Raw genomic sequence first — 13,072 nt, forward strand, 5'->3', positions numbered from 1 at the left:
GCTTTAACTGTATTCTTCCTCGTGCGTGTGTTTTTTTCGCGGCATTGCTGTTCAGCCCCCTGTGCCCGCCCCACTCCCCGCTTCCCGCCGCCGTCCAACGGCCACGCCCCCTTTCTGTTCTGTGCCCTCCCCGCTCCCTCCTCCCAGCTGCTCCTCCCTCCCTCCCACTTCGCCATATATGGTGACCGCGCACACACGCAGCGGGCGCGCCGATTGTGCGCCGAAGGCGTGCCAAAGGTAAGCCCGTCTGCGCCCGTCCGCACCTGGACTACGCCCAGTGCCAGGACCCCTGGCCCCCACCGACGCAAGACGAACCGAAGGACCTACGACGCCACCGCCCTTAACGCACTCAACACCGGCCGAAACCCCGCCTGCTGCTGAGCCGCTCCCAAACGGTTCCACGGACCCTTCACCTGCACTACCTGCAAGCTCACCTGCCTCCGAACCTGCACCACACCCGCAAAGCCAAGCACCAGCAACCATCACCTCAAGTGCATCCTGCTCAACACCCGCTCCGTCCACAGACACGCCGTCGAACTCTGGAACCTGCTCGACACAACATCACCAGATGTCGCGTTCCTCACTGACACTTGGATGAACGCCTCCTCAGCCCCCAACATCGCCATCGCCATCCCAGATGGATACAAGATCATCAGGAGGGACCGAGTCAACCAGACCGGAGGAGGAATCGCCATCGTCCACAAGAACACCATCCGCATCACGACCGACGACACCTTCACCGCCGCCGAAAACCTCCACTTCCAGATCAACACCGACCCAAAGACGACCCTCAGAGGCACCCTCATCTACAGACCCCCGGGACCACGCACACAATTCAGCGAAGACATCACGGACTTCATCAGCCCACACGCCCTCCCCTCCGCCAACTACATCCTCCTAGGGGACCTCAACTTCCACCTGGAGAACAACAAGGACCGCAACACCGTCGCCCTGCTGGACAACCTCGCCAACCTCGGACTCAAGCAACTGGTGAACACCCCCACCCACTACGCCGGCCACACGCTTGACCCCGTCTTCTCATTCAGCAAGCACATCACCTTCAACCACTCCACCGGACTTCACTGGACCGACCACAGCTGCGTCCACTTCAGCTTCAGGAAAACCACTACCCACCACCCGCAACAGGTTCCCCACAGAAGCTGGAGCAAGATCACCGCTGACCAGCTCACCACCTCCCTCAGCCAGAACCCACCTGCCAGCACACCGGACCCCAACAAAGCTGCCCGCAACTTCACGCAATGGCTGCGCCGACGACCTCGCACCACTGAAGAACCCTCCCAGCAAACCCAGAGGCAAGAAGGCTCCCTGGTTCACCGACAAACTCAAGGACTCCAAAAAGACCTGCCGCACCCTCGAGAAAGCCTGGCTACTCGACCGGACCACTGACAACATGACCGCCCTCAAACACGTGACCCGCAAGCACCACCAGCTCATCCGCACCACCGAGAAGAAATCACTGAAGGAGCGACTGGACAACAACGCCCACGACAGCAAGGAACTCTTCAGCATCGTCAAGGAGTTCTCCAACCTCAGCACCGACATCACCCCCTCACAAGACCTCTGCGACTCCCTCGCCTCGTTCTTCCACTGCAAGATTGCAGATATCCACAACAGCTTCGGCACACCATCCTCGCACCCAACCGTCAAACCAACGCACCCCACCACGATCCTCCACCCCTGGACCGCAGTGACCACCGAAGACACAGCCCACACGATGAACACCATCCACTCCGGTTCCCCGACTGACCCCTGCCCCCACCATGTCTACAACAAGGCCGACTCCACCATCGCACCCCAACTCCGAGACGTCATCAACACCTCCTTCGACACCGCCACCTTCCCGGTGAGCTGGAAGCATGCCGAGCTCAGCGCCCTACTGAAGAAACCTACAGCAGACCCCACCGACCTCAAAAACTTCCGCCCTATCTCGCTCCTCCCTTTTCCTGCCAAAGTCATCGAGAAGATCGCCAACAGACAGCTTGCCGCCTTCCTCGAGACAAATGGATCCCTCGACCCCTCGCAGTCTGGTTTCAGAGCCAACCACAGCACCGAGACCGCCCTCATCGAACCCACCGACGACATCCGAGGCCTTCTCGACAATGGGGAAACAGCGGCACTCATCCTTCTGGACCTCTCCGCCACGTTCGACACTGTCTGCCACCGCACCCTAGTCCAACGCCTCAGCAACACCGGCATCCAAGAGAAGGCATTGAAGTGGATCATCTCGTTCCTCGCTGAAAGAACACAGAGAGTCCGCCTCCCCCCGTTTCGTTCCAAAGCCACCGAAGTCATCTGCGGCGTCCCGCAAGGATCATCACTCAGCCCCACCCTCTTCAACGTCTACATGAGACCTCTCGCAGCCATCGCACGCCAACACAACCTCAACATCATCTCCTACGCCGACGACACCCAGCTGATCCTCTCCCTCACCAGAGACCCCGACACCGCCAGAACCAGCCTCCATGAAGGGATGAAAAACGTCGCCGAGTGGATGAAGAACAGCCGCTTGAAACTGAACTCAGACAAGACGGAAGTCCTCATCCTTGGACCATCACCCTCCGCCTTGGACGACTCCTGGTGGCCCCCAGCCCCCAAGCCGACAGACCACGCACGCAACCTGGGCTTCATCCTGGACTCCTCCCTCTCGATGACCAGACAAGTCAACGCCGTCTCCTCTTCATGCTTTCACACCCTCCGCATGCTCCGCAAGATCTTCCGATGGATCCCGATCGAAACCAGGAAGACGGTCACCCAGGCCCTCGTCACCAGCCGGCTAGACTACGGAAACACCCTCTACGCCGGAACAACAGCCAAGCTACAGAAAAGACTACAACGAATCCAGAACGCCTCCGCCCGACTCATCCTGGACATCCCTCGACGCAGCCACATCTCCAGCCACCTGAGGAACCTGCACTGGCTCCCCGTCAACAAGAGGATCACATTCAGACTCCTCACACACGCACACAAGTCTCTCCACAACCTGGGCCCCAAGTACCTCAAAGACCGCCTGACCTTCCACACGCCCACCCGCCAGCTACGGTCCGCTAGCCTCGCCCTCGCCGCCGGCCCACGCATCCGAAGAGCCACCACCGGAGGCAGATCCTTCTCCTACCTGGTGGCCAAGACATGGAACTCCCTCCCCACCCACCTTCGGCTGACCCAGGACCACCACGCCTTCAGGAGACAACTCAAGACCTGGCTGTTCGAGCTGTCGCGGCCCCCCTTCCCCAAGCGCCTTGAGACCCTCCTGGGTGATTAGCGCGCAATACAAGTGTTTTGATTGATTGATTGATTGAGAGCATGGGGAAACAAATTAACTCAGACCCTAAATGAGGGAGGCAGCTTAGTGTTTTAAATTCAACATTTGAACATGAAGAAATTAACATTCCCTGCTGTTTAAATCATGAAAATGTGAACCAGTGTCAGGAAAATGAATTAACTTCCCCGAGTAAGGAAAGAGCTGCATGTGCAGTATCTATACATGATGGAGTGACAGATTTGGCTCAAAATTATGAAATTGATGTTTCAGGATGTTTTCCATTTCAGAAAAGTTCCACGGTACACATGGATGATGAAGCAAATGAAAAAATGTGTTCTTCAGGAAGGCCATGGCACATTGCAGAAATAATAAAATATATTTTCAAATGCAATGGGTTTGAGAAATTAGGAGAAAAATGGGCAAGAAAACATGAGAAGAAAAATAAACCACCAGACCTTGTTAGGTAAAATAATAAACAGGATGAGGGGGAAGCTTTTGCTTATTCATTGAGAGAAAAGGTGGAAGAAGTGCACGTTCAAGTGCCATGGAACAAAAGTGAACTTGCAGCATTTCTGAACACATTCCACAATTGAGAGACAGACGTATGCTGTGGTACCCACAAGTTGTTGGATTTGTTGAAATTTTAAAAGAGTTATGCATTATTTGGAAATGTTCCTTTACCTTGCCAAGCAAACTGAATTGTGGTTTGAATCTAAACGTTTTGTGCAAAGGCAAGGTGAGGAGACAATGACAAGGGTGTGCATGAATGCACCATCATTTTCTGTTGTTATGGAGAAAAACCTAGCAGTAATTACTTTCGTGAAGGGCAGAGCGCTAGCAAAGGATGTTGATTGGGTACAGATTAAAAGAACACAGGATGGAAGTAAAGGTGTTTTGGTCTGTGCAAATTCAGGTATGGTTGATGTACTGCTGGAAAAGGTGTCCTTTTGCCATCTTTATAACAGATTTGAGCATTGAAAGAAGAAATGTAAATTTAAACATGATGCACAAACACAGAGAGAAGTGCAGGTACAAATTATGCCAGTTAAGCAAATACAAATGTCAGTTCAGAGAGATGTACCAATGGCATGAATTTTTCAAGCACAGATGTTCCCACAAAATATGGAAAATGCTAAAATTAATTTAAATAAGTTGTCCAGAACAAATGGGAATTATTTCCAGAAACAAAATCAGACCCAGTTCAACAGGTTGCTGTGTTTGAAAATGAGAGTTTTAACCCTCACAATTCTGAATTTACCAAGTCCATTGTGAAAGCAGTGGAAGGTCCAGACTTAGTTGTAGGAGTTTTAAACAAAGAATTTACATACCCACTTTTGGAAGAATTTGCACCAAAAATAGGCCCATTTGAGGAAAATTGCTAAGTTGTTGTTTGTGACTCAGGCCTAGCAGGAAATCAATTGTTTTGCAAATTAAACAGCACCAATTACTGTACACCAGATAATGTTAATTTTCAGATTCTTGATGAGGATGTACATTTTAAAATGGCCCAGCAAGAGATAGCTGTAGCATTGTTTTCAGAAAAGACAGTTGAAAATGTATCTTCTGATTTGAAAGCAATAACAAACACAGAAGTAAGGTAGTTGACAGAGAAGGATGTCAGATTAATCAAATGTGCAGAGCATGTCTTATTCAAATCAGAACCAGATGCATGTATTCAAGATCACCACCAGTTGCAGAAATGTTACCATTATAGATAAACTGAGTAAAAGATTTTTGATGGAATTGATTGGAAGTTTATGTAACTTTCTTATCACAGATTCTCGGAAACTAAATGAAAAGAACAGATAGGTGCAGGAGATTAATAGCATAACTTTTCCATGTTGTCTTGTGGTACGGAATCCAGTCAATATATTTTTTCACATTCCATGTGCTGAAGAATGGCTTACTGTTATTGATTTCTGCCAAGTTCATGTCACAGTGCCATTACATGAAAATAGTCAGGAGTACTGTCAACAAGAAGATGAATGTCTGGGACACATAATTGGAAAAAGAGGGAGAAAGGTGTCACCAGAGAGAGTGGAAATAATTCACCATATGAATCCACCTCAAATTCAGAAAGAAGTCATGAAGTTTTAGGGAATGGTTAGCTGCTGTAGTGAGTAGTTACTAATCCATTAACTAGTGGCTAAGCCTTTACTGAGGCTGACACACAAGGATGTAGCTGATCCGCTTCCATTGGACAACAATTGCACCAAAGCATTCCTAGAGTTGTAAGAGGAAAAGTGTTGCGTCCCAGCCCTAGGAAGGAAAGTTTATTTGAAAGAAAATGCACCAATTTGCAGTGAGAGGGAGGGTTGTGCTCTCTCAGTACCTATTCAAAAACATGAATGTGCTGAAAGGTCTGTGATATATTTCCCAATGACCATTGACCCTAACTTCACAGAGATGCCAGCAAATGAATTGGTTTGTGAGGAAACTGAATATGAGTGTGTAAATATCATGAATATATGCATAAACCAAGATCAGACTTCAAGGATGAACGTCTGATGCAGCCCAACAATGTACATTTTGTAGATGGCCCATGTTTGAAAGGTAATAATGACACATTAAGAGCAGCACATGCTGTGCTTCCTATATATTATGTTTCATGGCTTTCAGTAGTTACCTCAGCCCAAAATTCTAAATTGATTGCTCTTACCATAACATGCAGTAGATCTGCACAAATGGGAGTCACAGTTGTCATTGGAGAGAAAAATGCTTACTCAGTTGCACAAAATTGTTTTCTGTTAGCATATGCAATAAATGGAATCTTCACATGTGAATTAGAAGAGGCTCAAGAAAATGTTTCAGAAATAGAACAACAAGGTTGTATCAGAATAAATGTTAAGAAAAATGACAACTGCATAGTAGCAAATGTGTTAGTGCAAAAACTGATGCCCAGGTATAGATTTCCAGTTTCTCTGAAATCAGATCATAATGAGGTTTCAAAGATGATGTGTGCAGAACCACAGATAGGACAAGGATTGGATTGTAGCTATCTACCTGAAATTAAAAGCATAATAAAGCAACTCAAAGACAGAACAGAGTGTCTCTTTGCAAAAGACTGTGTTTCAGCATCACGGAAGTGGCTTGAATAATATGCACTTGTGAAAAACACAGATGAAAAGACGAGCCATTGCTGTGAAGGTCTGACAGATGTGGAGCGTGCCATTTCTCACCAGATTGCAGCTGCTAAACAAGGTCTACATAATGGATGGCGCCAAAGCTTTGATCTGAGAGATGCTGTGAAATGGAAAGGCCTATTCTAAATGATCCTGAAAAAGACTGTTGTGAAATGTGGTGACCTTTCAAATTGGGTGCATGCCTCTCACACATGTATAGTCCTTTGTCCACCTGATAAAACAGCCCCTCTTCAAAAAGAGATGCCAGCAGTAGTTAAAGGTCTACAGAAGAAGGTCGGTCAAGCTGTAAGGGGACACACAGCATCTGCAGCAGCACTAGAGAACACTGATGTGGCACTGGAAAAGCAAAAAGTGGAAACTGACTCAGATGAAAGCAGTGTCCAAAGGGGGATAGAGTCAAATACAGCCGCTGAAGAATAAATTATTGCTGTGGGCCTACCAGTGGAGGTAGGAAAAAGCTGGCTGAAAGGGTATCCAAAAAGTCTGGAGTGGTCCCTTGAAAAATCATTTGCACCCATACCTGAAACATCTGAATCTGATCAAAGTAAAAATAAAAGTGAAAGGCTTGGATTGAAAAAGTGCAAAGAATTGATGGTGCTCTGTCAGAGTTTCTCAGCTCCTAAGTGGTCAAATTGCATGGACAATGTACAGAATGCCACACTGTATGAGCCGCCCTGATGGTAAGCTGATGGAAAGCCAAGAAATACTGAAAGAATAACTGAGAATTGTCAAGAGCTGAAGAGAAAAGAATCATTGAATGATGAAAGTGAAAGAAGAAAAGAAAATAGAAAAGAGAACTGTCCTGTTGAATTTTCCTTTTATTATTTTAGTTACTTACTTTAGAGAAGACTAACAGTTCCAAGAAGCTACTTGTACAAATCTGCACTATAAATTTGAGCTTGGCTATATATGATCTGAATACAGACAACACTTGTGTTGCCTTAGAAAATAGAGGTAAAATTGTTATATGCTCAGCTTTTGCAATAAAGATGTCATCTGTGAAAATAAATAAGTGTGATGATTTTCAAATCATTTGAGGTATCATGATTCGTGATCATCAAAGGGTGAGTTGATAGAGCTAGATTTCATCAAGATTAAGCATTGCACTGTTTTGTGTTTCAGACAGATTGCATTTAAAATGGCACCCAGATTTTGGTGCAAGTGAAAACACATGGCACCTGAAATATGAAATTTTTATAAGGGGCACTTTTGGTGCATTCAAAGTGAAAGACATGAAATGAGGCCTGGTCAAAATGCTTTCAGTCTGAAATGCTTGTGATGTATCTTCTTTAATCCCAAACAACAAAGAATTTTTTGACTGTCAAGTGTGCACCAGGCCTTGCAGAGTCTTCGCGTGACACTGCTCGCTTTGGTTCTACGATACGTCCATCAACCTTGTGTGGCCGAGCTGCCATTGCAGCATCCACTTCTTCCACGCAGGAGTAAGTCACAAATCCAAACCCTCTGGAACATTTTGTTTGTGGGTCCCTCATTACCACGCAATCGGTGAGTTTCCCCCATTGTTCGAAATGTTCCTTTAAGCTGTCGTCTGTTGTTTCGAAGCTTAAGCCTCCGATGAAGAGTTTCCTCAACTGCTCCGGCTCCTTGGGATCACGGCCGTCCATTGCAGCTTGTGCCGCGAGACGCTTCGATGTTAGTCCGTTCGCCCAGGAGGAGGAGGAAGAAGAGTACCATTTAAGAGACTACTTCGGAGAGTACGGAAAGATCGAAACAATTGAAGTAATGGAAGATCGCCAGAGCGGAAAGAAAAGAGGCTTCGCATTTGTAACATTCGATGACCACGATACAGTCGACAAAATTGTTGTTCAGAAATACCATACAATCAATGGGCATAACTGTGAAGTTAAGAAGGCACTTTCCAAACAAGAAATGCAGACGGCTGGTTCTCAAAGAGGTCGTGGTGGTTCAAGCAGTTTTGGTGGTGGCCGAGAAAGCAGCTTCGGCAATGGGGGTGGTGGTGGCGGCGGCGGCAACTTCGGTGGTCGTGGAGGAGGAAACTTCAGCAGTAGGGGCCCTGGAGGCTTCGGTGGTGGAGGTGGAAGCCGTGGGTACGGTGGCGGAGATGGGTACAACGGCTATGGTGGGGACGGTGGAAACTATGGAGGCGGCTCTGGCTATGGTGGTGGAAGAAGCAGTGGTTATGGTGGTAGTCCTGGTGGTTATGGGAGCCAAGGTGGTGGAGGATATGGTGGTGGTGGTAGCGGAGGCTACAATAACTACAACGAAGGAGGAAACTTTGGTGGTGGTGGAGGCGGTGGCTATGGGGGCAGTGGTGGCTACACCGATTTCGGAAATTATGGTGGCCAACAGCAATCCAACTATGGGCCGATGAAGGGTGGAAGCGGATTTGGAGGTGGCCGAAGTTCTGGCAGCAGTCCCTATGGTGGTGGTGGTGGTGGAGGAGGTGGTGGCTACGGAGCAGGTTGTGGAACTGGTGGTGGAAGCGGCGGATATGGTGGCAGAAGGTTTTAACAAGATGCCATAAGGCTACAGTTCTTAGCAGGAGAGCGAGGAGTTGTCAGGAAAGCTGCAGGTTACTTTGAGACAGTCATCCATGTGCATTAGGAGGAACTGTAATCTACCACAGGAGGAGCGATGATCCTAGGCAGAAAAGTTACTGCAGCTTAAACAGGAGAACCTTCTTGTTCAGGACTCATAGCCACAGTTCGCTAAAACAAAAGTGCAGCTGTTGAATACAATGTAGTGTTCATTTAGATGTACATTCCTGAGGTCTTATTTTTTTTTATCTGTTGTAGTTTGTCTTTTATTTTTTCATTACATCAGGTATATTGCCCTGTAAATTTTGCTAGTGATGTCAGGAATAAAGAAATTGAGGACTTTTTAACTTAAAAAAAAAAAAAAAAAAAAATAAATGAAATGCTTGTGATGAATTAACATGTGTTTTTGCAGTGTAGAGAAACTTGTAATTGCAGTTTCCTTTTTAGCTTTAAAGATAATCAAGGAGTGGGTTCTCTCCTCCCAACTCCTTTTCCTTGTAATCTACACTCCCTGTTCCTGTCTCAAGAGACTTTGGCTTTGTTTCATATTTTTGCTATGTGAAAGAGAGACAGGAAATGGAGTGATACATTTTGTTGCAAGAAATGTTATAAATGATACATGTTATGTATTTTGTTCTTAGCATTACGCCCCTAATGTCAGAAATGGTATGGTTTGGATTTGCAATGAGAACAGGATGGTGAGACCCTCAAGGCATCTATGCTAACTAATCACAGTGTGAGTTTCTACTAAAACTGCAACATTATTAGTATAGTCAGCCAATAATTAGAGTATAAAAAGTGACTCCATAGGGGGCATGTCAGCCTTAACCCCTAGTCTTAGAGGGAGGAGAGGAGAAGAAGCAGATGAGACCAGACATCATATGGGTTAGGTACGTAAACATCGAAGGTTCAGCCTGGGAAGTAATTGCGTCCGAGGAGAGATAGAGGGAGGAGGGGGCAGACAGGCATTGGCTAACATTGCACGTCATATTTTTGGTAAGGCAGATCACATTCCTCTGTGATCTTGTGAAGAGAGGGCAGCCTCTCTCAGATGGACAGACCAGTGCAGATAGTGCAGCTGATGAAACAGGTTTAGATTTAGATGCTAACCCTCTAAGTTTATGCTTTGACTAACTAACTAGTTTTGAAAAGATGTATTTATCCTATGCATTTATTTCTCTTTATTGGAGATTTTTGCCAGTTATTAATTATTGAATAGCCTTGCATAGCTCACTCTTGAATTATATTTTTCTGAACTCTTTAAAGAATTCTGACTGACATTTGATGTCTTATTCCCTTCCTTTATGGAATGCCTTGTATCCAGTCTGTAACATGTTCAGTATTAATTCAATTTTTCCTATTTTCAATTCTGTAACCTGATTGATATTTGACTAATGAATAAAGGGTCAGAGAACCTTAACTTTTAACTAGAAAATAAAACCCATTAAAATACTCACAACTCTCTTTATTGGCTTAAATATTATTTGTATTTTGATTTTTCATATTTATGTAAAGTCTCCTGAAGGTGATACATGGTGGCAAAGGTCCATTCACCTATACAGCTGTCAAATAGAGGTAAATGAGGTTTTGCATTGATAAATGACTGTGCAATTACCGCTGGATCACTGCCAATGAAAAATAAGGCAAAATGCTGGACTGGTAGGTGTCTTTTTTGGCCGGCCAAACTCAGAAGATCAGAATTCTACCCTTTCAATCAATGCAGAGAACTCTCAATTGTGGAGTTCCTCACGGTTCCAGAATTTCTCTGCTATTATTTTACATAAATATGCTCCCATTAACAAAATTATCACCTGTCATTGCAATCTAAAAAGCCAAATGTCAACATAGATAAATTCCTTGTCAAACAGAATTGGTGGGCAAAACAGATAAAATAGCATGTTTTGGAAGGACAGTATCAGACTACAATCTCCTACTGATGTCAATATACTAGGGGGACCGCTAGCTGTAATCTCTTCCTGCCTTTTGCAAGCTGTAACTCTCAAAGATGCAGCATTCTATGGTACAATTAAAAGTGCCATAGTACAATTTTTCTCCAAAAATGAAGGGTCATCGCAGCACAATAGCTTGGCAAGGGATGCCTTTAAATTTGTCTTTAGGGCGGAGTATACTAAGACTTGCAAAGGAGTGCAAGACATCTTAGACAGCAAGCTGTTGGGGACTGAGGATGCCTTTAAAATATTAGAGAAATACTCTCCAAATAGTCATCTCTTAGTTCTCCTGTACTTTCAGATGAGTTTTGGGAGGTCCATCTCTGTTCCTTAGAAAGTTATAGAGAGGCTGCTTGCTACTGTTTTAATTTCATGGTTCTGTGGCTTGGCTGTGGGCTAACATGTCCACAGGAAGAGCAGCAGCAGGACAGTCCAGTTGAGATACAGCAAAGCATCAAGCTTAGTTCTTCATTCAAGGAAGTGGTTAGAATGTAATGCCATGTTCAGGAAACACCTCACCATGGTCCATGGAGGTCTATCAACTGCCAGCTTCTATTTGTTGATGGGGGCCTTTGGTTTATATGCTCAGCCCTTGGCACTTGGGTAGCAGCCCACTGCTAATCAATGTCCTGCATCTCAAGGTCACAAAATCCGACCAGTCAGACTGGAGTAGTTTCTCGAACAGAGGATGCAGTGAAAGCAGCAGTGTTTGTCACCAGAATACACTGCAGGGAATGTGCCTATGTGACATCAGCCACATGCATTCTCCTATTGTGAAATTTGGTGTGAATCCTTCTATAGTCATTCTATACTGACTTTAAGGACAAAAAAGCAAGAACGAGTCACAGCTGGCATGATTCGCGGGTGGGGGGTTTGGGGAGTCGCATGGGTTACGGGGGAGGTGGGACAGGTTTAATTAAAAAGGTTTAAAACGTACCTTCCAGGGTCCCGCGCCGCTTCAGCTCCTGGCTACATCCCGCATTTTCCTGCTGCTCTCCTGATCAGGAAGCAGCCACAGGCAGCCTCCCTCCCCTCCCCTAAGCCAATCACAATGTTGCAATTGCAGCGTTGTGATTGGTGGGGTTGGCGCCAAGCCGGGCGCCTATGGGAGGCCTTTTGCTCTATGTAGGCTGCATGCAGCCTACATAAAGAAAACGCAGAATGCGCATGACTGGTTTGGTCGGCCCCAGAGGGTCGACCAAACAGTCAGGACCCACAGCATTGGGTAAGCCACTCCTCCCCGACCCGAAGCAACCAGGCATACCCTTCTGCTTTCCCAAAGTGCGAGAAGCAGAAACATAAAATGTTATTTAAAATTGGTGCCTACTTTTTAAGCTACTACATTCAGGTTGCACTGAAGCTGAAAAGTCAACGTGTAATCTTAGAGCTTAGTTAACGAGGTGGAAGCTCAGATATATTAGGAATTGGAATAGTAAATAATACCTTCTCTCGTCCAATCAGATATAGTTATTTAGTAATTTATAAAAATGTAAGTTCAAAATCTCAGCAGATGTGAAACAACTTGTAGTTTAATGACATGCTTGCCTATGTAGGGGTTACTGACAGTCTATCAAATAAACCAATCTAGTGAACAGTACACAGAAAAAATGATCAAGCATATGGAACATGCACAGTGAGCACATGTGAGGAGTCAATGTACTGTGGGCTAAATTTACCAGTATTTTGAACTGAGGTTGTGTCACAAAAGTGATGCAAACCAGCAAACAATTGTTTTTGTTATTTACTTACGTTTTGCACTGGCAATTGCCTAAAAGTCACACAAAGTAGCACAAAGCGCTGCTTTGCGTTACTTAGCATAAAGGGGGCATTACATGGTCCATCTCCAGCAACCACCCATGCTTTTTCATGTGAAACCCTACCTACCAAAAATTTGAGACCGGTTTTTGCATCAAAAATTAATGCCATGTGAAAGCAGGTGTTAAAAGAAGAAATGTTTTCATTTCTCCTTTATTTTCCAACTTACCATGTGTGCTGCACTGTACAGCACAGATACAAAATAAGACAAGTTTTTAAAGTTGTGTAGGTATAGTATTTTTTTACTGGCAGGATACATGTGAGGGGGAGATACGGAGCAAAGTCGGAGACTTGCCTTATTGCACCCTTGACAGGCCGGGTTCAATATGGGAAGAATAGAGTTGACCCGGACGACTCTCTCCTCCT

General features: G+C 45.7%; 2 protein-coding genes across 3 annotated transcripts in view; one reads left to right on the top strand and one right to left on the bottom strand.

Annotated features, from left to right (window-relative positions):
* LOC147711505 (acidic phospholipase A2 CTs-A3-like) overlaps window positions 1-13,072 on the bottom strand; it is a 129,382-nt gene that overhangs the window by 66,963 nt on the left and 49,347 nt on the right. The window lies entirely within an intron of this gene.
* On the top strand, window positions 7,999-9,289 carry LOC147711506 (uncharacterized). Its single transcript, XM_086924008.1, has one exon. It carries the CDS (start codon window positions 7,999-8,001, stop codon window positions 8,914-8,916), a length of 918 nt encoding a protein of 305 aa, XP_086780134.1. The 3' UTR covers window positions 8,917-9,289.

Source organism: Lissotriton vulgaris, chromosome 5 (genome assembly GCF_964263255.1).
Source record: "Lissotriton vulgaris chromosome 5, aLisVul1.2, whole genome shotgun sequence".
Classification (NCBI taxonomy): domain Eukaryota; kingdom Metazoa; phylum Chordata; class Amphibia; order Caudata; family Salamandridae; genus Lissotriton; species Lissotriton vulgaris.

Bases quoted from the DNA above. Each gene is read 5' to 3' on its own strand.
- LOC147711506 (XM_086924008.1), top strand. From the start codon at position 7,999: ATGAAGAGTTTCCTCAACTGCTCCGGCTCCTTGGGATCACGGCCGTCC.